The sequence below is a fragment of the Protopterus annectens genome, chromosome 7.part0 (assembly GCF_019279795.1).
Source record: "Protopterus annectens isolate FY-2018-M chromosome 7.part0, PAN1.0, whole genome shotgun sequence".
Classification (NCBI taxonomy): domain Eukaryota; kingdom Metazoa; phylum Chordata; order Ceratodontiformes; family Protopteridae; genus Protopterus; species Protopterus annectens.
In genome coordinates, this window is record NC_056739.1 from 1,471,106,752 (window position 1) to 1,471,131,700 (window position 24,949).

The following is a 24,949-nucleotide window of genomic DNA, read 5'->3' on the forward strand; positions in this document are numbered from 1 at the left end:
TGGACTGCTTCCACCCCTAGGGGAGGAGAGGACAGGTCGCAAGCTCATAGAAAACAGGCTCAATGACTCCCTCTGTTGGGCTGCAGGAACTTCTTGCCTGGAAGCCCCACTCAGAGGAAAACTTTCTCTTTTTCACCTAAATTGGACTCGTATAACCCAAGACAAGTGGGTTCTGGATGTGGTTTCAAGAGGTTACAAATTCCATTTTCATACCCTACCAAGACCAAGCGGATGGTCGGATCTTCCAAAACATCAATGGTTAGAGGCCTTAAACCAGGTGGAGGCTCTCTTGGTTATGAAAGCCATAGAACTGGTTCCACTTTCAGAGATGGGACAAGGTTTTTACTCAAGGCTCTTTCTAGTCCCCAGAAATCAAAATTCATGGAGACCCATTCTGGATCTGTCAGTCTTGAACACTTTTCTCAAGATACCAAAATTCAAGATGCTTACTCTACAGCAGCTACTTCCAATGCTGACCAAAAATGCATGGATGGTAACTTTGGATTTAAAGAAGGCATATTTACACATTCCCATCAGGCAGGAATGCAGAAAATACCTCAGGTTCAGGGCTGGATCGAGGCACTATCAATTCTCTGCGCTGCCCTTTGGATTGTCTACTGCGCCCAGGGTCTTCACCAAATGCCTGGCTCCAGTAGTAGCTTATTGCAGACTCAAGGGAATTCAAATTTACCCTTATCTGGACGATTGTCTAATTCAGGCAGACAGCAAGGATGTCTTACTCCAGCATCTAGAATTTGTTCAGAACCTTCTCAAGTTCCTGGGATTCTCTGTAAACATAAAAAAGTCAAATTTGACACCCTCACAACAGATAACTTTTCTGGGTGCTCTTCTAAGCACCACAACCCAGATGGCATTTCTGACATCCGAAAAACAATTACAGCTGGCTTCAACTTTCAAAACCTTGGCAACTTTAACTCAGCTTTCTGCAAGGAAGTTCCTGCAGGCTTTGGGTTACATGGCCTCCTGCATCCTTCTTGTACCATATGCAAGACTACATATGAGGAAAATTCAGTGGTACCTAAAAAGTGTATGGTCTCAGCATTGCCACAGTTTAGACATACAGATCACCGTCCTGCCTTGTCTCCAAAAGGAATTCCTTTGGTGGGCCAAGGCATGTACTCTAAACATAGGAAAACCCTTCAGTCTGCCTCCAGCCACTCAGATACTAACCACGGACGCTTCAGATTATGCATGGGGAGCCCATTTCCAGGGCAACTGTCTGCAGGGCCTTTGGACAAAGGATCAGAAGCTCCTGCATATCAATTTAAAGGAAATGTTAGCCGTACAGAATGCTCTATTGGCTTTCAGGAATCTTCTACAACCAGGACAGCTACTGATACGGACAGACAACACCACAGTTATGTGGTACATAAACAAGCAAGGGGGATCTCATTCCTATCCCCTTTGCAGACTAGCCATGAATCTATGGAACACAGCTCTAGCTTGCAAACTGGATCTTCAAGCTCAGTTTCTACCAGGGAAGCAAAACTTCCTGGCAGACAGTCTGAGCAGAAACCTGTCGGATCCACACGAATGGATGCTGGACACTGAAATATTCAGGATGATTACAGCAGTCTGAGGATGTCCTCACATAGACCTCTTTGCATCCCACCTCAATCATCAACTACAGATTTTTTGCACCAGGACTTTCTACGAACTAGCTTGGAAAGTGGATGCACTATCATTCAGTTGGAGAAACCTCTCGGGGTATGCCTTTCGGCCTCTACCTCTTCTTCCATGAGTGTTATTAAAGATCAAACAGGACAAGCCCAAGATGATAATTTTGCTGGCCCCAAATTGGCCTCAACAATTTTGGTACCCAACTCTGAAAAACCTTTGCCGGAGCCCCCTTGGGTATTACCACAGACTCCGAACCTTCTGTTCCAACACCAGTGTCAGGTTCTGCACTCCCATGTCAAAACTCTCAGCCTGGCGGCCTGGTTAATCCAGGGTCTTTGATTCATTCTCTCCTACCCAAGCAGGTTATGGATGTCATTTTAGAAGCCAGACGTCCTAGCACTAGAAAATCTTATGCAGGAAAATGGATCCTCTTATTCCTAACATTCCTCTGATTTTACTTTACCTGACAGACCTCTTACATAAGGGTCTCTCTTTCTCTTCCATAAAGATCCATGCTTCTGCTATTTCTGCTCATTATAATACAGACCCTTATCTTTTCCCATGAGCTCATGAGACAGTTTCTCAGAGGAGATAAGAACATAAGGCCCCCTAGATCTCCTCCCATTCCTGCTTGGGATCTCAACTATGTTTTGGAAAAACTCACCTTACCTCTTTTTGAGCCTGCTGCCACTTCTGACATCAAATTTTTATCTTGGAAGACAGCCATTCTGTTAGCTCTGACCTCTGCCAGGAGAGTTTCGGAGTTGCAAGCTCTCATGGCTGTGGAACCTTATATTATTTTTCATCAAGACAGGGTATCTTTAAGGACTAATCCTACTTTCATGCCTAAGGTGGTTTCCAAAGTGGCTTTAAATCAAACTATTCACTTGCCAACTTTTTTCCCCAGTCCTCAAAATAAGGGGGAAAGGGTCTTGCATTCCTTGGATGTACACTACGTTTTTACCTGGACAGAGCCAAGGACATCAGGAAATCAGAGCAATTGTTTGTTTCTTATGCTTCAAGTTCCCAAGGTAAAGCCATTTCAAAACAGACCATTTCTAAATGGATTGCTCATGGAATCAGATTTTGTTATTCACACCATGGAAAGCAAATTCCAGGGAGTGTAAGGACTCACTCTACCAGAGCTGCTGCCACTTCAGCTGCCTTCCTCAGGGGAGTTCCTACCAAAGACATTTTGGAAGCTGCAACTTGGAGTTCAGTGCATACTTTTTCCAAGCACTACAGTCTACCTCTCTACTCTAAGTCTAGGGCAGGCTTTGCTTCTGCTGTCTTGCAGGGCCTTTTAGCCACCCCCTCTTCTTTATGACCACCTCCCTTTTATTCTGCTTTGGGATTCAACCCTACAGTCATGACTGCAACAGTGAAACACGATGAACATAGTACAGTTGTGTACACGTACCATAAATGTAGATGTTCGAGTGTCTTCACTGTTGCAGTCTGAATTTCCCTCCCTCCTGTCCCCTCTTATTTTTTCTTTTGTGTGGTTCCCTTCTTCACCCTTCTTTTGAGGTGTATTTGCAAAGGGTATGGGATCTTACTCATTTTGGAGCACCTGACATCTAGGGCAAGAAAAACTAGAGAACATGGCGTCGGCTGTCAGCTTTGTACTCCTGGCGCTCTGACGTCAGGGAGCATGGCTGAACAGCCGACGCCGGACCCAGACTTTGGGATTCTGGCCGACCGAGGACTGCCTGCCGGCAGGGGAGAACCCTGCAGCAGTGAAGACACTCGAACATCTACATTTATGGTAAGTGTACACAACTGTACTTTTTATGTTGTAATTCTGAGATTTGTAATTGCAGGTCCAGGAATTACCAAAAAAAAAAAAATGAAAAGCTGCTACAGGAGAATATTAAATGTTGACATTGCTGTTCTATTGCAATTCTTTTTTAAAGGGACAGGTCCCCTGTACTCCTATTTAAATTCAAGATAGCTATCCCTCAGAAGAAAGTGAGTGTACAGAGACACAGTAATACTGGGATTAGTATATTTCAAATTCACATTTTCACACTTTTTCAGTCTGGCTGTTCCAAGACTGTCACTTATGAGTCTCTAAATTTAAAACTGTTGCCTCTGGGATTCTTTCTGTGTTTTGTTATAACAGAGTTGGTTGCAACTCTTGATTGCACTTTATCCTGGAACTCTGAACTGTGATTTCTCCCATACAGCTTTCCATCTTCCCCACTGTCATCAAAAGGTCTTGGTTCAGCTGCTTTACCAACTACTTGGCTGCATGAATGATCAAGTAACAGTTACAGCAGCATTTCTCCTTTTTTATTGTTAAGGAGTGCATTGCATATGGTACAGCTCTGTACCAGTTCTACATGTCTTATATTATGCCTCATAATCATTCTTTATAGTTTACTTTGTTCATGTGTAATTCATGTATCCTTTAATACAGTTGTTTTCTCAGTGAGAACCATTTTTTGTTTTCTTTGAGCATTAAACACAACATATTCCTTGAAAGGTAAAATAAGACTGTACATTTTCCTGAGTGAAGATTTACCCCAGGCCACATTTAATTGCAGTGGTTTTCAGTAATTGCATTTCTGTGTTAGTGTCATTACATCTGTGAAATGTGTTTATCTTTTTCTTCATTCGAGGATAGTTGTGGTGCGCAAAGAATCTGATTTGCTGTTTATATAGGTATATATTTTGGGTTGGAGATGTTCTTTTCACTGATACTTGTATGCTATTGTGTATTTAGCATGTACCTGCTGACACCCTTTTTTTGATGAACTTTTTAAAGTTCTCTCCGGCTCATTTCCAAGTCACTGACCTAGTTTTTACCCGCTGCAGGGAAAGTGCAACTTCAGCTTGTTGCAGGACAGAAGAGAGCAACACTTTATTTATTTATTTTTAATGAAGCCTCCATCTATTCCCAAAGGGTGGGACTATATTCGTTGATCAGACTGTCCTCTGGGTTGTGGCAGTAGGCATTTGGGTAGCAGAATTTATGGCAGACTGACACAGTAGTAAACAGAAGGCACCATCCATAGGAATTGACTGAGTTTACCATCTGTATAGTCTGTTTCAGTAAGTCTGCCAATAAAGTGCGACATCGACTGGACTGATAAGCATGGGGGGGACTGGTTGGCAAAAAAGAAGGAATTGTGGTTAGAACAGCAGAAAATTAAATAAAGTTAGAAGCAACATAAAGCAAAAGTTTTCCATTTTTTTTTTTTTTTTTTTTTACTTTATTTAAAACAAAATACCCCCATCTCCACCTAACCCAATGAAAAAGCCAAATGACAGATTCTTGATCAAGGTAAGATGAGTTCCATGAGAGGCAACAGGTCCAGAAACTATTGCTTAAGGGGGATGAGCAGCTCGGATGGGAAAAACTTGACTGTGGCAGGATGCTTTTATTTTTTTTAATTAATAAATCTGTGCTATGTTACCACTGATGCTGCGCAGTCGTTTTGGCTGTTGCTAAATCCTATGGATGTGCATCATTCTGGAAAGACATTTGCTATAATGCTAACATTTATGGGAGCCCCAGCTAGCACTGGACCTTAGGCAGTTGCTTAGGGAGCTCTTGTGTTCTGGCCCTTGAAACTTGACCACTAAGATATGTAAAAAGAAAGTTGTGAGAAAGGGGTATTCAAGACATGTTAGCATACAAGCACCATTGCTTAAAAAAACAATGTAATTAAAGGCAGACTGTGACGGTTGGTAGGTTAACAGAAGAGCTGTTTGATGAAGAAAATATGCTCATATACCAAAGGCTTGTAGAAAGGGGATATCCACAATTAGTAAATTGTATAGCTAAAGCAATTTCTAATAATATTCCGGCACTTAACTTGTGAAGTGTTTAGAGGAAAACTGGGAAAGAGCTCAAGTTTACTGCAAGTAAAACTAGAACCTAAAGCAGCTGTTACAGAGACGAAATAAAAGGCAAGACTGTAGGAGAGGGTGATGTGGTACGTTTCAATGTGGCATGTCAGCAGTGTCAATTTATTAAATGTACATTGCCAGTTGTATGGTTATTTAGTAAAGATATTGTTATTACTGGAAGTTTTACATGTGTGCCAAAAAATTTAGTTTTTTTTTTCTCTTGTAAAGTATGTAGCTCTTTCATACGTGGGGGAAATGTCTAGATATTTGCAAGAGAGATGCAATAAAGAAAAGAAAGAAAGAAAAATGTCTTTAGGAAGCTTGCAGAAGGGATCACTGTTCAGTTTTTTTATTTCTTGTGAATAGGTATTGTCATTTTAAGAGGGAGGACAAGTATCAGTGACTGTATGTAATTAAAGGAATACAGGTAACAAGTGAAGCAAAACACTTCAGGGTGGTCACATTTTAATGAAATGTCAGTGTGTGTCAGCAAACAGAAAATTAAGATATTGTTTTAAATATTTAAATATGTTTAAGTACTTAAATTTGTTTTATGTTTTAGTAATATGCAGTTTATGATTGGCTTAGTAAAGTCTTGTGATTAGCATAGTTTGATATTTAATTGTCTGAAGTTAAGGTTTTATTCAGTGTCTGAAATTGTGTTGAACAAAAGCACTTACAGTGATACTAAATGTGTTAATGTTGTCTTTCGTTTTTTGAGTTTGTATATATTACCTGACCGCCATTTTACTGCTGCTGCTCCCATTCATTTTTTTGTTTTAGTTATGTTACCTAGTTTGCAGTTATCAGTAATATTTGGTTAATGAAAGCTCCTTCCCACTTTTTATTTGAACCACTTCTTTTTGGAGTACATTGTTCAAGCACAGAGCCCTGCATATAGATTGAAATGTAACATTTTTTTTAATTTGTTAATTATTCCTACATGTAGAATTGTGTTCCAGGCAGCTTGCATCATCAGTTGGTGGTGTTACCTGTTTAAAGAATGTCACAAGATTTAAAAAGATGTGAAGTTCCCTTTTATATATATATATATATATATATATATATATATATATATATATATATATATATATATATATATTCTTTCTGCCTGCATTCCTGCCAGTGATCAGTGTTCCCCCAACGTGTACTGGGTATAGCAAACACAGTGGTGAGAGCCAGCTTGAGGGGCCTTCTTCCAGGCAATTGTGAAGGTGATTTGTACTGTTGCCAGCATTCCAGGAATGAGGGGATTTCTATAAAGGCCCTAACTTCTCCCGTGGGGTTGATGTTTGCACTCCAGTCACTACTCTGTCTTTAAACTGGATGTCCACATCTGCTCTATGAGGTCTTGTGATTTATTATGACTAGATTTAAGTTGTACATTTGCAGAAGAGAAGTTTATAATATAAAGAATAATGGTTGTGTGGAACAGACTGCTTTATAGTGCCCAGTCTTCTGGTTTGTTATCAAGAGTAGATTCATATGGAAGAGATACAGGGTCTCTACTGCTGATTGACCTGTGGGGATCTTAATGCCTCTGCCTAAAAGTGTTATAGAGACTATTAACAATTGAATTAAATATTTTACTTGATTTCTTGAAAACTGAAATTACATAAAATGTAAAATAATGTTGTATTTGTGTCATTTTATTTCAAAAATGTAGTTGGCGTACAGAGGATGACATTTGCTGTGTGGTAATAGTGAACTCTGTAATGTTCTTACTGTAGGTGAATTTGAAGAAAGGTGTGCCTCCAGATAGCATCAATGAAACATGTACTGCTGGAGCTGGTTCTCTTTTGGTTGAGTTTGGAATTCTCAGCCGACTGCTTGGCGACTCCACATTTGAATGGACAGCACGACAAGCAGTGAAAGCACTTTGGAACCTCAGAAGTAATGAGACTGGATTGTTAGGTAACAGATTTGCATTTAATATGCTGCTTTCTTAAAATATCTTTATTAAATCATCACATTTTATTCAGTCACATGGGTATACATGCGTTAATAGAAACAAAAACAGACCTTAAAAACCATTTTCCATTGTACAGAGCCACTAGTATTTCTACTGTTTTGTGAAGAAGTGCCTGGGTATGTACTCAAAAGTTTTCAGATGCGGTAAAGTCTGTGATTTTAAACTTTGATGGAGAAAAGGAGGTTTAGTTTGGCCCTGCTTCTGCTACTAATGTTCTCAAACAGACTCATGACAGAGGGAAGTTAATTCATGGAGTTACTGAGATTTGCCAAGCTCCATGCTATAAATTGTACAATCTCTCTTTTTTTTCTTTAAAAAAGACAAAATAATAATTTCATGGCATCTTCTTGTAAACATTGAGCAAAAAGAGATGGCAGAAGGGAAACAACAAAAAAATAGGGATCCTTTCAGGGAAAGGGACACACTGCACCTTCTGAATGGCTGTGCCCTGCATCCCCTCCCCATACCTTCCTGTCACCTACATTTCCAAGTCTGTCCCATAGACTGGCTGTCAAACCTTCCCTTTGGCAATATATTGTTTCAGTCTGTTGAGTACTAATAATGGTTCAGGAGCGTTACTGTTAGGACTGGATACACATTTCTCCTTAAAGCTAAGCTTAAGCTAAAGCTAACCTTAAACCTAAGAGTTTTTTTTTCATGTTCTTCAATTTGTTTACCCTTAGTCATACTCCCATGCCTTTAGACCAAAGGGAGGAAGGCTTTTACTCCAGAATGTTTTTAGTCTCAAAAAATGAGCTTTCCCAGAGACTAGTTGTAGAGCTTTCCTTTCTCAACCAGTTTCTAAAAGTACGAAAAATCAAAATGCTAATCCTTAAGTCTGTTGTCAGTCATTCCTCTTCTGAGTATTATGGTAATGTTAGAACTAAAAGATGGTTATCTTTGCATTTTTCGGATTTAGTTGATGTACTGTTCTTTGCAGAGTCTTTTGCCAAATGCCAGAAGTCCTTAACATGATCTGATATTGTCAGTTTTTCATCTCATCCTCACATATGGGTCCAGATCCGATCCATCAGATTTGACTCGGCTGTTACTAAGCTCATGACAACCAAAAGGTTCTTGGATACTTTCCCTTACCCACAACGAATCTCTTCCCATTATCTCCGATCTCGTTTGCTGTTTGCAAAGACATGGCCCAATCAGCTAGCTCTTGGTTATCAGTCGTATTCTTCTTCTTCTTTCGGCTTTTCCCAGTTAGGGGTTGCCACAGCGGATCACCTGTCCGCTCATGATTGGTAGTGGAGTTTTACAGTGTCGAGTTGCCAGCCCGGCGCCCATCCTGGTTATCAGTCGAATTATTTAGAATTTTTTTCTTATACAATCACCATTTGTATATGTTTAGTGTAATTAACTTTTTCTGCCTCTCCCTTGTCATTTATAACCTATCCTGTACAGTAAACATTTTTAATTAGTTTACTTTCATTTCTTCTCTTTCATTCCCTTTCACCTTCCCTCCAATAACTTGTTTTTTATAGATTACTTCCCTCCCCTTTACCTTTAAAGGTAACTCTTTAACTACTGTTAGTAGTGCTTCCTTGGATCAGACCTTTGCTGGAAGCTCTTTGGCCTTCTCGGAGAGGGAGAGTTCCCAGAGCCTTAGTGAGCTTCATGAACCTTGAGTGCACTCGTCTCCCAGGACTTCGGAGCAGTCAGTTCTGGCTAAAACCCCTAGTGAGCTGTCTTCTGGACTGGAGGTGACTCTGTCTCGAAAGCATAACTTGTGGGAGCTGGGGTTCTGTTCCCTGCAGGAGCAGTCAGCCTTTGGGCTTTTGGAGAGGGCTGTAGCTACCACTGCATGTAAAAGGACACCCCCAGATCTGCAATCCCAGCAAGATACACTGCATTCCTCTTCTTACTACCATGTTCCACAGGGACAGTGGGACCTCAGGCACCAGGATACCCATCCCGGGTACCCCTGACTCTTCCAGTACCTCCCCAGACTACTCCAATGAGGAGGTCCCTAGGAGGAGACTTTGCAAGAGGAAGCATTTGGACTCCACGGAGGAGTCACCCATGGAAGACACTGACATCGATGAGGGAGAAGGATCCCCATGGTCACCCACTGAGAACGTTTCCTTTGGGGAGATTTTGGAGATTCTGAAACAGAGGGCTGGCTGGCAGTCCAACAGTCCTTCACCTGAGGAGTCTGTGTACTTGGCTGCCTTTGGTTCCTGCCCATCTTCCTTCTTGGGTGACTTAGTCCACTGAGGAGCTCATAGGTTTGATCACTTGGCGGGCATGGGAGACCCCAGATTTCATCGAGTCTGTTCCCCAGAGACTAAATGAAATTATAACCACTCCCTCTGACAAGACCTCCTGGACAAAAGGGGTTGCAGTATATGCCATGGTCGTGGCAACAACGACCAAGAAGAAACTCTCCAAGGAGAGTTCAACTATCCATCCTCCTAATAAGGATTCTAGGATGATAGATAGATGTGGGAAGCAAATGTTCTCTACAGCGACTTCTGCCTTGAGGTCGCCAAATTATTTTTTGCATTTTACCAGGTTATAAAGGGATCTGATCAAGGAGCTTTCAGATGCCCTTGAAGGAGCAGTAGTTGAGGAAGCTAAAGAGAAAGTAGCTTCCCTGTTAGCCACCCTACATTCTGTAGCCCAACTCTTCCATGAGGCTCATCACGCATGCAGCCGAAGGAATGAGCAGAGTGGCAAGTTTTGACATCTCTATGAGGAGGCATACCTAGATGCACCTTTGTGATTTTGTGGAACCTTTTAAGTCTTCATTTGTCAGTGCTGTGTTTGATGGCACATCTGTTTTTGGTCTCAAAGTCAAAGATGCACTATGCAGGTGCAAAAGGAAGGTAAGACTCTCTCTGCCACGGGCATATGTTTCTCAGCTCCTCAAAGAGTGCATCCTAAGGGTTAGAGAGGCAGCAGAAAAATGTGGTTCATAAAGTGTCAAGGGTCTTAAGACACACGTGGAGAGTCTTCCAACAGAGGCAGAAACGATAATGGAAGACATCACCCTCGCAGCAGAGGAGGTCTGCAGAACCAAGGGTCTTGGGAATCTTTGTTTAGGAAGCCCTTTCAGTGCTCTTGAAAGGAGGCCTAATTGTCCACCTCTGTGGGCAATCGGGAGTTAACTATCCCTGCACTGGAGAGCCTGGGAAAAGATAACTTCAGATATGTGGGTGCAGAGGATAATATCCAGGGCTTACTAAATTCCCTTCTTTCAACAACTTCTCCAAACAGAAAAATCTCAGACATTCCACCCAGGTTAGGGGATCAAGCAGTCATTCAAATCCACAAACTGCTGGAAAAGAGTAATTCAGGAGGTCCCACTGAGATCCGAGGGGATTCGGAACTTAAAGTTTTTTAGTCCCAAAGAAAATGGGACAGGAGGCCAATCCTGGATCTCAGCAGATTGAACAAGTCAGTTCACCATTGCAAGCTCCGAATGGTCATAGTGCAGTCCATACTTCTCTTTCTGGAACAGGACGATTGGATGTGCTGTATAGATCTTCAGGATGCATACTACCATATAAAAATGGACAGACGCTCCAGAAGATATCTACGCATCCGGTTGGGAGGCAATCATTACCAGTTCAGAGCACTGTCCTTTGGTCTCACTAACCCCACCCAGTGTTCACCAATTGCATGGTGGTGGTTGCGGCTCACCTGAGACATCAAGGAGTCCAGGTGTTTCCTTATTTAGACAACTGGCTCATACCCGCCTTGACCAGGCATCTACTTATCTGCCCAAGAGACTCTTCTTCAAGTTTGTTCCAAGTTGAGCATAACCATAAATTACCAAAAGTTACATGTGGAACCTAATCCAGACAATAAGAGTTCATAGGAGCACTACTAGACAACCACTCAAATGATTGCAAGGCTTCCTCCTTCCAGAGTGTTAAGAATTAGACTGCAAACTTCAAGGTTAATTAAGAACAAGAAGGTAGCTGGCCCTCATGTTCTCAGGCATTAGAATCTATGGTCACGGCAATTTTGTTGGTCCCATTAGTCAGTTTACACATACGATCCTGCAATGGCTTCTGGTTGCTCAGTGGTCAGAAATTCACCAACCGATGTCTCACCAAAGTTCTTATAACAGACGTATGCAAAAAGAATGTTTTACCTTTCCTGTACATTCTTTCAGAGAGGTATAACAAAGGCAGCTCATAAAACTACCATAATTACTTACCATTGACTGTTTACACAGAGTAAAACACTGTTTCAGTAGCATGGCTACAGTGCTATTTATTGGTATGAAGAAAAGTTACATTGTCTGGTGTAGAATGCATGTTGTAACAAACTGTATTTAAAGACAATGCCGTACTAGAGATGCTCCATATCTACACCTCATGCACTACCAGCTCAAAAGGCCTGAATCTAATGTGCAACATCAACAAAACCATGCTGGAGACACAGGTTTGTCTCTGGAGTAGACTTCCCATACATGTCAAACAGAGCACCCCGCTGACCCTCTTCAAGCGAACTTTGATGAGTGAATGGGAAACCACAAATTTGTCTCAGGGGTTCCACCTGTGGCCCTCACTGACAGGGATGACAGGTGCTGACTGAGATTCCTTTTTGAGGATAAACTCTTTGCTAGGCTTGGAAGGGCTCCAGAGCCATTAGCCAAGTAACCTCCTATGATCCTATGGTGGATTCATTCAGAACAGTTAACACATGGTTGACCATTTGTCTCCCCTCAACTACAGGCTATGGTGACCACGGATGACAAATCTGGTTTCCTTTCCTCTGGCCTCATCTACAGAAGGAGCCCTGGATTCTGGAACCCTTTCTGGACCTACTGTCTCACCCAACAGAAATGCTTTATCCAACCTTCACAAGCTCTAGCCGACGGCTTGGTTCCCCCAGTCACGATAATTGCTAGACAACCTATGCTGTCCTGTCCGGTCTGTCATATTTTATGTCCTCCCATAAGTCATTCACTCAAAAACTCTGTTGGAGTAAATGTAAGAGTTTTGTAGTTTGGGCTGAACCAACACACTGTGGCTCCTCTCACAGCCCCTATTCTAGAATTTTTAGCCAATCTTTTCAATAATGGAGCTGTTGCTTCTACTATTAAGGTCCAGTTAGCAGCCATTTCAAATTGTCATATCAGGATAGGAAACTTATCTTTTCCCACAAACTTTGCAAAGCCTTCTTAAAAGGAACCATATTATTAACACCTCCCCGCAATGATCCGTCTCCCCCTTGTGACCTTAATTTGGTACTATGTCGGATTGTTCAACCGCCCGTCGAACCTGCAGCCACTTAAGATATTAAGTTTCTATCCTGAAAAACTATCTTTTTGGCAGCTATCACATCAGTGAGAAGGATATCAGAAATTCAGGCACCATCTTTCCAGCCTCCATATTTGGATTTTCATAAAGACAGAGTCTCTTTGCATAGCAACTCCTCTTTTCTGCTCAAAATCGTTTCACAAACAAATATTAATCAGAACATACATTTGCCTATTTTCTACCCTAATTTCAGTAATAAGGACGAATATGTCCTGCACTTTTTAGATGTTCATAGACAGTTATGTTTCTATTTACATAGAACTAAAGAGTTTCGGAAAGCGAGCAAATTGTTTATTGCCTTTGCAGGCCCTAGGAAAGTCCTACCAATTTCCAAATTTACGTTGTCAAAATGGCTTTCTAGTTGCGTTTCCTTCATTTACACCTCAAAAGACATGAAACCTTTCCAATCCATTTGAGCTTACTCTACCAGGGCGAAGGTCACATCTGCAGTCTTCCAGACCAATGCTTCCATGGATGATATTTATGCATCATAGCTGTATCACTCATTACAAGTTAGATTTGGTCTCCAGGGGAAGAACCTCCTCTGGTTCACTGGTTTTAAGGAACATTCTCTTGAGTCCACCCGGGGTAAAGGTAGTTGGGAACTAGTTCCATTATGTGAGGATGAGATGAAAAATTGACAATATCAGATAATTATGTACACACCATAACATTCCATCAGTATTGTTGTATCTCTCCTCACAATCCCAAACCTCCACCCCCCCCCCCCTTCCTTTGGGTTCCTGGTTGAACGGGAAGAGAATTTCAAGTATTAGGTTGTTTTTTCCTATACTCCAGAAATGGTTTCCTTTAAAATCTTGTTGGCCATTAAAAACTAAAATTCATTCTTTGGTTATAATTCTAGCAAACAAGATTTGAGGTAATGGGGAGAGATGCATTGTGGGTAAGGGGAAGTATCGAAGAGCTTTTTGGTTGCCATGAGCTTAGGAACAGCAGAGTCTGATCTGATGGATTGGATCTGGACCCCATATGTGAGGAGAGGTGAAAAATCGATAATACTGATGGAACATTATGGTGAGTACATAACTTATTTTTTTCTTCACTCCTTAGCTTCTGTACTTCCAGAAAAATGTTAGTCCTCCTTTGGTTCTATTACTTAGGATTGTGGTTTTAGACTGCCTTATAGATATGTCTCTTCAAAGGCATTCCTAACAAAGGAAAAGGTAAATTTGTATCTGAAATGTTTCCTTTTTTCTGTAAACAGTCTGAGACTTCAGCCAGAGAATATCTCAGGATTCTAGCATTCATGGCCTTCTATGAGTCTTATGGATTCCTCTTGCCAGATTGCATATGAAAAAAATTCAGTGATCTGAAGTTGTTTTCATTTGCTCTTCAACCTGTGGGGACATAGATCCAGGATGGATCTGATTTGGCTGCATTTTCCAGCATTGGATCCGAGCCCCAGGTTCCTCCCCTATCCACACTGCCCCTATCTCTCTACTCCCCTCAGATCTTGTTTGCCGTGTGTATCACGGGCTATTGCTCCTGGCTTTTGGTGAGTGAATTTTGTGATTTAATTCTATCCTTTTGATCTTTCCCATCTTCCTTTCCACCTTTTCACATACCTCTACCCTTGCGCTCAGGCGTTGGTCCTTAGTTTCTTATTAAAAAAAAAAAAAAAAAAAAAAGTATTCCCGTTTCTCTCTTCTCTCTCTCCCCCTGTCTTAAGGGGTGTGTGTGTGAGAGTATTTGTGGGTCCTCTTCTTCCGTCTCCCATGGCAGAGACACCAAAGCCAGGGTTCCGGAAGTGCACCAATGTGTGGCCATAAGCTTCCCCCTCTGATGGCCACACGCTGTGCGTGGTCTGTTTAGGGTTCCCACATCTGTATTCCTCCTGCTCGATCTGCATGGGCTTCAATTCCCATGCTTTGATTGACAGGAGGAATAAGCTGATCCTTAAAGGCCCCCTTCCTCCTCCTACCGTGGTGGCCCCATTTTCTACTTCAGCTTCTTCCTCCGCCCCGGCCTCTGGGACTCAAACCTCCTACCGAGAGGACTGGGGACAGAGAGAAGTGTAAACAGTAAGACCAGGATAGGCCTAGGAAGCGGTCCCCCAGCCAGGCTTCCTCGGATGAGCCCCCAGCGAAATCTAGCCCGTCTCCCAGCTTGGGCTCCCCTCTGTTTCATTCACCCTGCTTTTTCCCATAGCCAGAGGTTTCTCAGGGCCATTCCCCTGTGTCAGCCTGTCCCCACCACCTCTCTAGGCCGATGTCTGTGGCCTCCTCCACCATATCCACCCGCAGCCTTTCCAAAGCCAAGGTGGACAGGATGATGCGGAGATTTATCCTCACTCAGATTCAGATGGGAGTCTTGCCTGCCCCCTCCCCCTCTGGGGCTGGAGTCATGCAGTCCACCTCTTTGCCAGTCGTTCTTTCTCTGATCTGACCCCCCCAGCTTTGGAGTCCTTGGGTCCCAGGCCTCTTGGCATCGAGGGGTCAGCGGCAATGGTCCCTCGATGCCGACCATTGCCATGAGCGGGTCGGCTCCAACCAGTTCGGAGCCGTAGCCTCGGCGCTGGATCCAAAGGGGTTGTGTCGGTTCAGAGTCTTTCTGAGCCAGGCTGTCCACTCGGAGTCTCGGCACCTGGAGGTTCAGCTCCGGCTCCCCCGTTGACTCTGGATTATGGACTCTGTCATGGTTCTAGCTCTAGGGGTTCGTTCTCCTTCTGCCTTCGACATGGTGAAGAGGGTCCTGTCTGTTCCATAGAGACCCTTGATGCTTTCATCCTCTGAGTCCATTCTGGCTCCCTCTTTGCATGGTCCGGATTCTGACATCCTGCCCTTTCAGGGACAGCCTGTTGCCTCTCCACCCCAGGGTGGTCTCCCATGGCAGCAGCCTGAAGTTTTTGAGTCCTCCCCCGAGACCCGCCCCCCTCCAAAGAGGTTCCTCGGAAACACGCATGTAAAAGGAGAAACTTAGACTCCCCACCGGAGTCTCTCATGGAGGACACCAACTTAGAGGAAGGGGAGGGTTCCCCTTGGTCACCCCCGGATGATGTCTCCTTTGGAGGCATAATAGAGATCCTTTGCAAGCATGGGGGGGGGGGGAGTAGTCTGCCCAAAACTCCAACCCTGATGAGGCGGTTTTACTGGAGGCATTTGGTGCAGGACCGTCTACCTCCTGGGTGTCCCCTCCTGTGGATTCCCTGGTAGATTTGATTACATCTAGGGTGTGGTAGGAGCCCAACATGATGGAGCCTATCCCCAAACTCCCTGATAAGATCCACGGTGCCCCATCAGACAAAGGGACTGGTTGAAGGGATCCGCAGTTGATGCCATGGTGGACCACCGGACCAAGAGTCTAGAACCATGGACCATTTTGGGGAAGCGGGTCTGCACTTCAGCAACATTCTCTGTACATATGCTGAACTACATGGCACACATTATCAGACTTCAGCGAGACCTGATCAGGGAGGTTGCTGAGTCTGCCCCAGGGTCCATGTTGGTGGAGGAAAAGTTTTTTTCCTCCCAGATGGCCACCCTCACCTCCATTTCCAACATCTCTATATGGCTCCTATCTCATGTCACCAAAGGTGCTGCTAGAGCGGCCGGGGCAGACTTTGCCATCAGGCGTCACACCTGGCTCTGACTTTCTGCCTTTTTACACCCCTTTAAGGTGTCTTTTACGAATGCACCGTACGATGGTTCCATACTCTTTGGGAAGACAGAACGTGACACAGTGGTCCAGAGTAAGAAGGACGGGAAGATCTTGTCTGCCATCTGAATCCACTTTTCAACCCCTCAACAATCCTTTTCAAGGAATCAGTGAGGGGTGAAGAAGATGTGGTTCCGGAAATCTCAGGGTTATTCCCAAGATGCTCAAGACTCTACTTCTCCCAGAGGTAGAGGGGGATTTGACAGATGCCATCCTCATGGCAGAGGGGGTCCGAGAAAGCAAGAGTCTTGAGATTCCTTCCCGGACAGGCTTGCACAACAGCCCTGAAGGGTTGCCTGGCTGCTAGTCTCTGGAGGCAGACGGTGGTCACGTCTCTCTACATCCAACAGCCTGGGAGTCTGTCGCAGATGATCATTGGGTGTTGCAAATCATATCCAGAGGATATTCAGGTCCCTTCACTTGAATGCCACATCCTCCCGGACACCTCCAGACATTCTACCCACACAAAGGGGGGATGCAGCAGTAGAAATTTCCAAGCTGATCGAAAAGCGAGTCATCCAGCCTGTACCCCCCCCCCCAGACCAGTCTGGATTAAGCATCTATTCCAGGTCCTTTTTGGTGCCAATGAAAACCGGGGACTTAGAGCCATCCTGGATCTTTCAACCCTAAACCTGTCAGTTGCCAAGATGAAATTCTATCCTGCCCTTCCTGCAGGAGAATGACTGGATGTGCTCAGTGGATCTCCAGGATGTGTACTATCACATCAAAATGGACAGATTCTCTCGGAGGTTCCTCTGCTTCCGGCCGGGGGGGGGGGTCAATAATTACCAGTTCAGAGCTCTACCTTTTGGTCTCACCACAGCCCCCAGCGTGTTCACCAAAGTGATGGCAGTGGTAGCAGCTCACCTGTGGCTGCAGGGGTTCCAGGTTTTCCCCTACCCAGACAATTGGCTGCTTTCCACTCCCTCCAGGCATCAACTCTGCCAAGTCAGGGATCTCCTTCTCCAGACCGCCCATGAGTTTGGGCATCACCATAAATCTCAACAAGTCACTGTTGGACCCGGTTCAGGTTCTGGATTTTATTGGAGCACGGTTAGACACCCTTCAGACCAAGGTTTTTCTAACTTCGGACAGTCTTCTGTCACTCAAGCATCACGTCATGTGCATTCTTCAACCTCAGACTCCCCCGGCGGAATATGTCCTATGGGCATTGGGGTCCATGGGGCCACGATCGCTCTCATTCCCACAGCTCGGTTTTACATGAGGGTGCTTCATTGGACCTTGGCGGTCCAGTGGTCATTACTAGATCTTCCATTGTCCCACCCTATTAGTCTGTATTGAGCCTGCAGGGATTCCCTTCTCTGGTGGATTCATTCCCCAGACCTGTATCAGGGTCGTCCATTCATTCTTCCTACCCCGATGACCACGGGTGCTTCCCTACTTGGGTTGGGGTGGCATTGTTCTGGAAGCACAGTGCAAGGCATGTGGTCTTACCTGGAGACCCATCTGCATATCAACGTCCTGGGGATGAGGGCGGCGCTGTTGGTGTTGAAAGCTCTTCATGCCCATTTTCCCCTAGGAAAGACTGCCATCCAGACAGACAACATGTCTATAACCTGGTACATCAATAAGCAAGGGGGACCAGGTCTTATCCCCTTTGTTGCAAAGCCATCAGATTGTGGGAGTGGGCGATCTCCACCGGCCATTTCTTGGTTGCAACGCACATTCCGTGGAGGTCCAGCATTCTGGCGGACAGGCTCAGCAAGTCTATCCTGATGCCTTAGGAGTGGTCTCTGAATACTTAAGTAGTGAAACAGATCTTTCTAAAGTGAGATCAGCCTTGCTGCAATCTATTCGCCTCTCCTTCCAATGTGAAGTACAGTAACTTTTTTGCTCTGCCCCCCCCTCCCCCCCCAATTGGGGAGTCTCCCCAGAGATGCTCTGGTTCATGCTTGCCCCTCCGGTCTTCTGTATGCTTATCCCTCACTTCCTCTGATTCCAAAGTTTATTCATAAAGCTGATTGGCTGGGAGCTCAGTCATCCTCATTGCTCCATTCTGGCCTCACCAAGTATCGTTCCCTTCTCTGTGGTCTCATGTAGTGTGTCCTCCCTGGAAATTGGATCAGGTTCCAGATCTGATTTCACATCCGTCAGGGATTCCACACCCAGATCTGGACAGTCTGAAGCTTACAGCTTGGCTGCTCCAGTTCCCATGATAGTTAAGACTCCCGGGCTATCTTCTCCGGTTAAGAAGATTTTAGTAGTGGCTCATAAATTTTCCACTAGGAAGGTTTATTCCAGTAAGTGGAAAAAAATTTTGATTTGGGTGTCTCAGTGTGACTTCGATCCCTTTACTGCCCCAGTTCCTGCTATTTTTCAACAGGGTGCCAGCTTTTCTCCGGTTAAGGTTCAGATGGCAGCTATCTCTAACTTCCATATAGGAGATAATTCAGCTTATTTGGCTTCTTCTAAGCTTTGTAAAACCTTTTAGAAAGGTACCTTTTTACTTAGGCCTCCAGTCAAGGACCCAACGCTGCCTTGGGATCTTACTCTGGTCCTTCAAGCCTTAGTCCCCCCCCCCCCTTTAAACCCACAGTTTCTGTGGCTCTGCAGTTTCTGTCTTGGAAAACAGCCTTCCTGATTGACATTACTTCATCCAAAAGTGTGTCAGAGTTTCAAGCCTTATCGGTTAAGCTTCCTTATATGGTTTTCCATAGAGACAGGGTGTCCTTGCACACTAATCCTTCTTTCCTTCCAAAAGTGGCTTTGGAATCGAACATTAATCAGGTTATCAATCTCCCTGTTTTTTTTTTCCAAATTTTCAGAATAAGGGAGAGTATAAATTGCACCTTCTGGATGTTCATAGGCAATTATATTTTATTTGCACAGAACAAAGTCCTTTCGCAAGTCTGATCAACTTTTCGTTTCCTACTCTAAGCCCTTTTTAGGGAAACCTATATTGAAGGTCACCATTGCTCTTTGGATCTCTCAGTGCATTGTTCTGGTGTATTCAGTCAAAGGACCATCTCCACCAGGTCAAGTCAAGACACATTCTACTAGGTCTATGGCTACTTCAGCTGCCTTCTGGTCCAGAGTTTCTTTTGATGAGATTAGCTCTGCTGCTTCTTGGGCATATTTGCATACTTTCATCTCAGACTACAAGTTAGATCTTCTATCCAGAAGCAGAGCATCCTTTGGCTCCGCCGTGCTCCGGGATATCCTTCCATGAGGGCCTCCCTGAATTTTGGTAGCTGGGGACTCTGTCCCACAGGTTGAAGAACAAATGAAAAACAACAACTTCAGATAAAGAAGTTATGTAGTCAACATAACATTCCATCCGAGTTGCTGCTTTTCATTTGTCTTCAGCCATCCCTCCCTCCCCCTGCCTTACATGGGCTGTGTGGTTGACTGTCCGGAAAAAACATAACCACATAACTTGTTTTTTCTTATGGTGCTCTCTGGATATTTTTGCCAAGGAGTAAGGCCTTAAGTCAGGTTTGGATGCTATTGTTGGCAGCAAATGCAATCTGAGGGGAGGAGGGAGACAGGAGCATTATGGGTCCGAGTCGGATCCATGTACCATAGGTTGAAGACAAATGAAAAGCAATAACTCAGATGGAATGTTATGGTGAGTATATACCTTTTTTTTTTTTTGTTTGAAAGATGGATCCAACATACTTATCTTCTGGAATTTTCAGATTCCATTTTGGGGCTTTCATCAAGAGAGAGATGCATTGTTGGAGGCAATAAGACACCTCAGTTTTTGCTTGAGAGCAGTTTCTATGGGGGTAAAGGTGTGAGGCCTGTGGGACAGTTCAGATGATATATAGATGTTAGCTGTGGTCCATGCTGTAGAATCTCTTCATGACCTGTGTTTTTGGGATCATTACATGGGATTACAGACAGTACCACAGTGGTGTGGTCCATAAGCAGGAGGTCATCAAGTTTTATCCCTTGTGTAGGCTGGCTGTGATTGCTTGGGAGTTAGCTCTGCAGCATTGTATAACCCTCCAAGCATTTTGCATTCTGTCAGAACAAACTTTAGTGGCAGACAAGCTGAGAAGGAGCAGGACAGACCCACTCAAATGGAAATTGAATGAGGGCATCTTCCAAAAATGATTCCAGTTGTAGGGAACACCTCACATAGATCTATTTGCTTCTTTTCAAAACAGACAGTTAAGTAAATTCTGCACCAGGACCCCATGTAGGCAGGCCTGGAAAACTAGATGCAGCTATCATTCCTGTGGCAGAAGGCGGGGGGAGTTTGATGCACCCTAGTGTCAAACAACTTCAGCTTACTGCCTTGCTGATTCAATTCTTATTCCTTTTAGGCACCTTCTTCATGAGGATGTACCAGTACTTGAGTAGATGAGAAAGTCTTGCTACTAGGAAGTCTTATGTTATGGAGATTTTCTAATTGGTGCCTTGCCTATAACCAGGGCCCTATCCTGGATTATTACCTATAGATCTCAAACGTTTGTGTGAGTTACTATCATATGGCCTGTTTACTTCTCTGGCAAGGGGTATTTTTCAGCCATTTTGGCATGTTTGCCCATGAATCCCTCTGTCCTTTTCAGACTTAGCTCAATCTGTTCTACAGAGAGATTTTTATTTTGCTACATAAGCTCACCGGTTATTCAGATGACATTTAATTGGGATCTTTACTTTTTGCTGGAAAAGTTTAATTCTGTGTACATTTGAATCCGCTGTTCTGGCTATTTTTGGTTCATCTGTTTGGTAGACTAACTGGTTTAATGCTCTTGAAATCTGCACGTGTATTCAGGTTGTAACTATTCGTGGTGGATTAATTCTTTCGCTTTTCCATGCTTTATAGTGTTATCTGTGGAGGAAAATCCCCATAAATGCCCATACTACTTTCTCAGTTTCTTGAATGTTTCCATCTATCTCCCTCATTTCTTTCAGAATTTGAATGACAGAGAGCACTTACCATAATTGTAGATGTTCAAATTCCTCACTGCTGTAGTATTGGCATGCACCCCTCCATTCTGTGTATATGTTTTTTTATTGGAATATAAACTTTTTGTTTCTAGTACGTTTTTTTTTTCCAGGAACTGAACCACTCCTATTGTTATGGACAAAAAAATCCTGAAGTAATTCTGAATCAGTCTTCACTTGGAATGCTGATTTCCCTCCACAAATGGAATATCCAATCAGCACACAGAGTGAAGACCTGGGAGAAAGCCAGAGCTTTGTGAAACTGGCCAGTTGTATCCTAGGCAGGATACAAACCAAATAGCCAAAGGCTTCTGCAGCAAGTGAGGCATTTGAACATCTACTGTTGTGGGAAGTGCAATTTACACAACTGTATTTTTTTCTTTTTAACAATATTCTTTCACTCCAACATTACATAAACTGCTCAATCCATGCCTTCTGTTAAACCCCAGTCCTCCTCCTATTTAATTTTCTCCTTTCCTTTTCGAAAGATCCCACTCCATCTCTTTTACTGTATTCAATATGTCAATTACAGGTGATTTATATTTTTGATTTCCATTTTCTAATTGCTTTTTTGTTAGCTGGTAGCATTGAATTTGGTAAGATCTGCTTTATCTGTGCAATTCAGATCCTATATCCTAGCTCAACAGAATTATTTCCTTAATTACAACCATTTGCTCTCCCAAAATGTCTGCAAAATATTCTGCAAGGAATGTTTAACGTCTGCAAAGTCATTGCATTCCCAGAAAATGTGTTCCTAATCATTCTTCTCTTTCCCATCACACTTTCAGCATTTGCTGTTGATCTGAGGAAAAATTCTCCAAAGTCTGTTTGGAGTATAAAAATATCTCTACAGACACTTCCATTAAAAAATCTTAAATGTTCTGGATTTTGTTGCTACTTAGTAACTATGCAGATGTCCTTCCATTGTTCATCTGTTAACTGCCTTTCTATTCTTCTTCTCCAATTTTTCTAACCTCTTCTGATTCTTATTGTTCTCATGCAACGTTTGGTGTACAAGGCAGCTTCTGTTTTAGACTCATCTAAAACCTCTACCTCTGTTGTTTTTTTTTCTTTCTTTCTTTGCGTATACTTTATTAATCTCTGGTAGGTGAGGCAGTTTCTAATCTTCAGTCCATACTTCTGTTTAGCTTTATGCCACTCTGTTACCATTTCCTTCCTAGTTATCTTCTTCCAATATATTGGTTGCTTTGCCAGTTTCTTCTAGTAAATTCCAGCCTTCTGTTTTGCATACTCCTATTACAGTCATCCCTATTGGTAAAATATGTCTCCCTTCCCATGTTGTCTTAGTTCTTGGAATAGTTTCTGCTATTTTATGAGTATATTTTTGCATGGTTAGTTTTCTCCTTAAGCATCTGCACCCAGAATTGATTGACATAGCTTTATGCTTACACAGACCCACACAAGCACACACTCATACCAAAAACAAGGATATGTTCTTCATTAAAAGCACTGCTGCAGTTGCATTAGCTATATGGGTTATATACTGCTAAGGATATAACAGTTGACCAACTCCCAAAGCTTTGCGGCACCTTCCACGAGCTCAGAAAGTTAATCAGCTTGAACTGAGAAGGCAAAAAAAGAGTGGTTTGGATGCCAAACCCTTCAGAACTTTCATGCCAACAAAGAGAGGAAGAGTAAAGACCTGATAAAGACAGTTCTATGAAAATAAAATAAAGGGTCGCACCCTGGCATAAAAGGCATTCAGAAGTAAGGAGGCTGGAGCAAGGGGGCATTTACTGCAGTAGTGGTCATTTGAACAACTGCTACTGTTGTAAGTTATCTTGCACAGCTGTATTGTGTTCATCATATGGATCACTGCTACAGTAGCCTTAGCTATGTGGGTAGATTACCACAGCTTAGACTGACTGGAAGGAGCAGGAGGAAAGATAAGGTTCCAGAAGCCACTGGAGAATGGTGCCTGCAAAGCCTGTTGTAGACCTAGAGAAGGAATCTAGCTTGTAGTGCTTTGTAAAAGTGTGCACAGAGGACCGAGTTGTAGAATCCAGTCCCTTCCAAAAAGTCACAGTTGAATCTAAGGCCCTATTAGAAGGAGCCTTGGCCCTGCCTGGAATTGGTTTATTATGGTGGGTAAAACAAAAGGTGATAGCATGCTAGACAGCCATTGGAAATGGTCTGTTTTGACAGTTTATTGATTTTTTTCTTACCTTCACAAAAAGTAAACAACTTACCAGAGTTTTTTTTTTTTTTTTTTTTTTTTTTGTCAAGATGGTACCAGAGTTGTCTGTGGACATCCAGGATATGGACTATCCTTTCTCACTTATTTTTATGTTCTGGAAATAAATAGAGTTGGATAACACTTTAGGCATAAATGATGGATTAGTTCTCAAATAAATCACATCTTCGTGGAATATGAGAAAAGTTGTCCCACCATAAGAGCTTGCAAATCAGATACTCTTCTTGTACAGGTGAGAGCAAACAAAACTGTTTTTCATGTTAAGAACTTCAAGTCAACCTGATGAATTGGTTCAAACGGAGCAAGTATTAGTTTTTCTATTACAAAATTAGAATCCCATGGAGGAGCCTCCTGTTTTCAAAGAGGCGTCATATGCAACACCCCTTTCAAAAACACTTTGATGTGATAATGCATTGAAAGAGGGGAGACCCTGGGCAGAAATGCTAAAATGGCCAAAAAATGAACCGTGATTAAGGAGCAAGACAAGCCAGAGGATAGTAATCCTGGCAAATAATGTAGAACCAGAAAAACATTAGCCCTGAATGGGTGCTGATTTTCTTCTTGGCACTGACTACAAAATTGTTTCCATTTACTAATTTATGATCTTCTAGTAGCAGTTTTTCTTGCCTGCTTTAATACTCGTTGCATATTCTCACAAAATAGGTGCCTAAAAGGATTCAGGTTCCGTCCTGCAGACAGATACATGCAGTTGTTTGTGGTCAGGATGCATCAAACACCTTTTATCCTGTGAGAATAGCTCTAGTCTGTGTGGTATTTGCCCCTGGCCATTTTGCAAAAAAAAAAAAAAAGAGAGAGATAGAGAGAGAACCGCTGTTGCCTGGGCTAGAAGGGAGTCAACACAATGGGATTTGGAGAGTCCTTCTGAATCTTCAGAATTACCCTGTATGTTCGTTGAAAGGATGGAAACGCATACAGAAACATTCCTGTCCTAGGAAGAATAAAAGCATCTGTCTTCCAGACCTTCTTGCATAGTCAGTATTTTGACAAGTGGTTGTTGTACGTGGCGACAGAAAGATCAGTTTGTGGTGTTCTCCACTGATGTATCAATTCCTGGAAGACCCCTGATTGTTTCCATTTGTGAGGGTCTGTTCTGGTTCTGCTTAGCTTGTCTGTCGTACAGTTTTGCTCTGATGGTATGTATAATGCCTATACAGACAGATTGTGCTGAAAAACTACATCTCAGGTAATGTTTATTCAGTTTGGAGTTGGCGAACAATATACCCCCCCCCCCCCCGTGCATTGTTCAGTAAGAAGAATATAAAGTGGAGAGCCAGATCTGTCTAATACCATCTCAACAAGAAAAAGCTGAACACTTTGTCTAGGAATTAGATGGTGTCAGCCAGATCTACCATGGAAAGTTTGCAT

The 24,949-nt window shown here is 43.1% G+C and overlaps 1 protein-coding gene across 1 annotated transcript in view; it reads left to right on the forward strand.

Annotated features, from left to right (window-relative positions):
• EDEM1 (ER degradation enhancing alpha-mannosidase like protein 1) overlaps positions 1–24,949 on the forward strand; it is a 1,151,518-nt gene that overhangs the window by 655,824 nt on the left and 470,745 nt on the right. Inside the window, exon 6 of the mRNA XM_044078019.1 lies at positions 7,230–7,413. Coding sequence (XP_043933954.1) covers positions 7,230–7,413 — 184 coding nt within the window. The remainder of the gene's footprint in view (positions 1–7,229; positions 7,414–24,949) is intronic.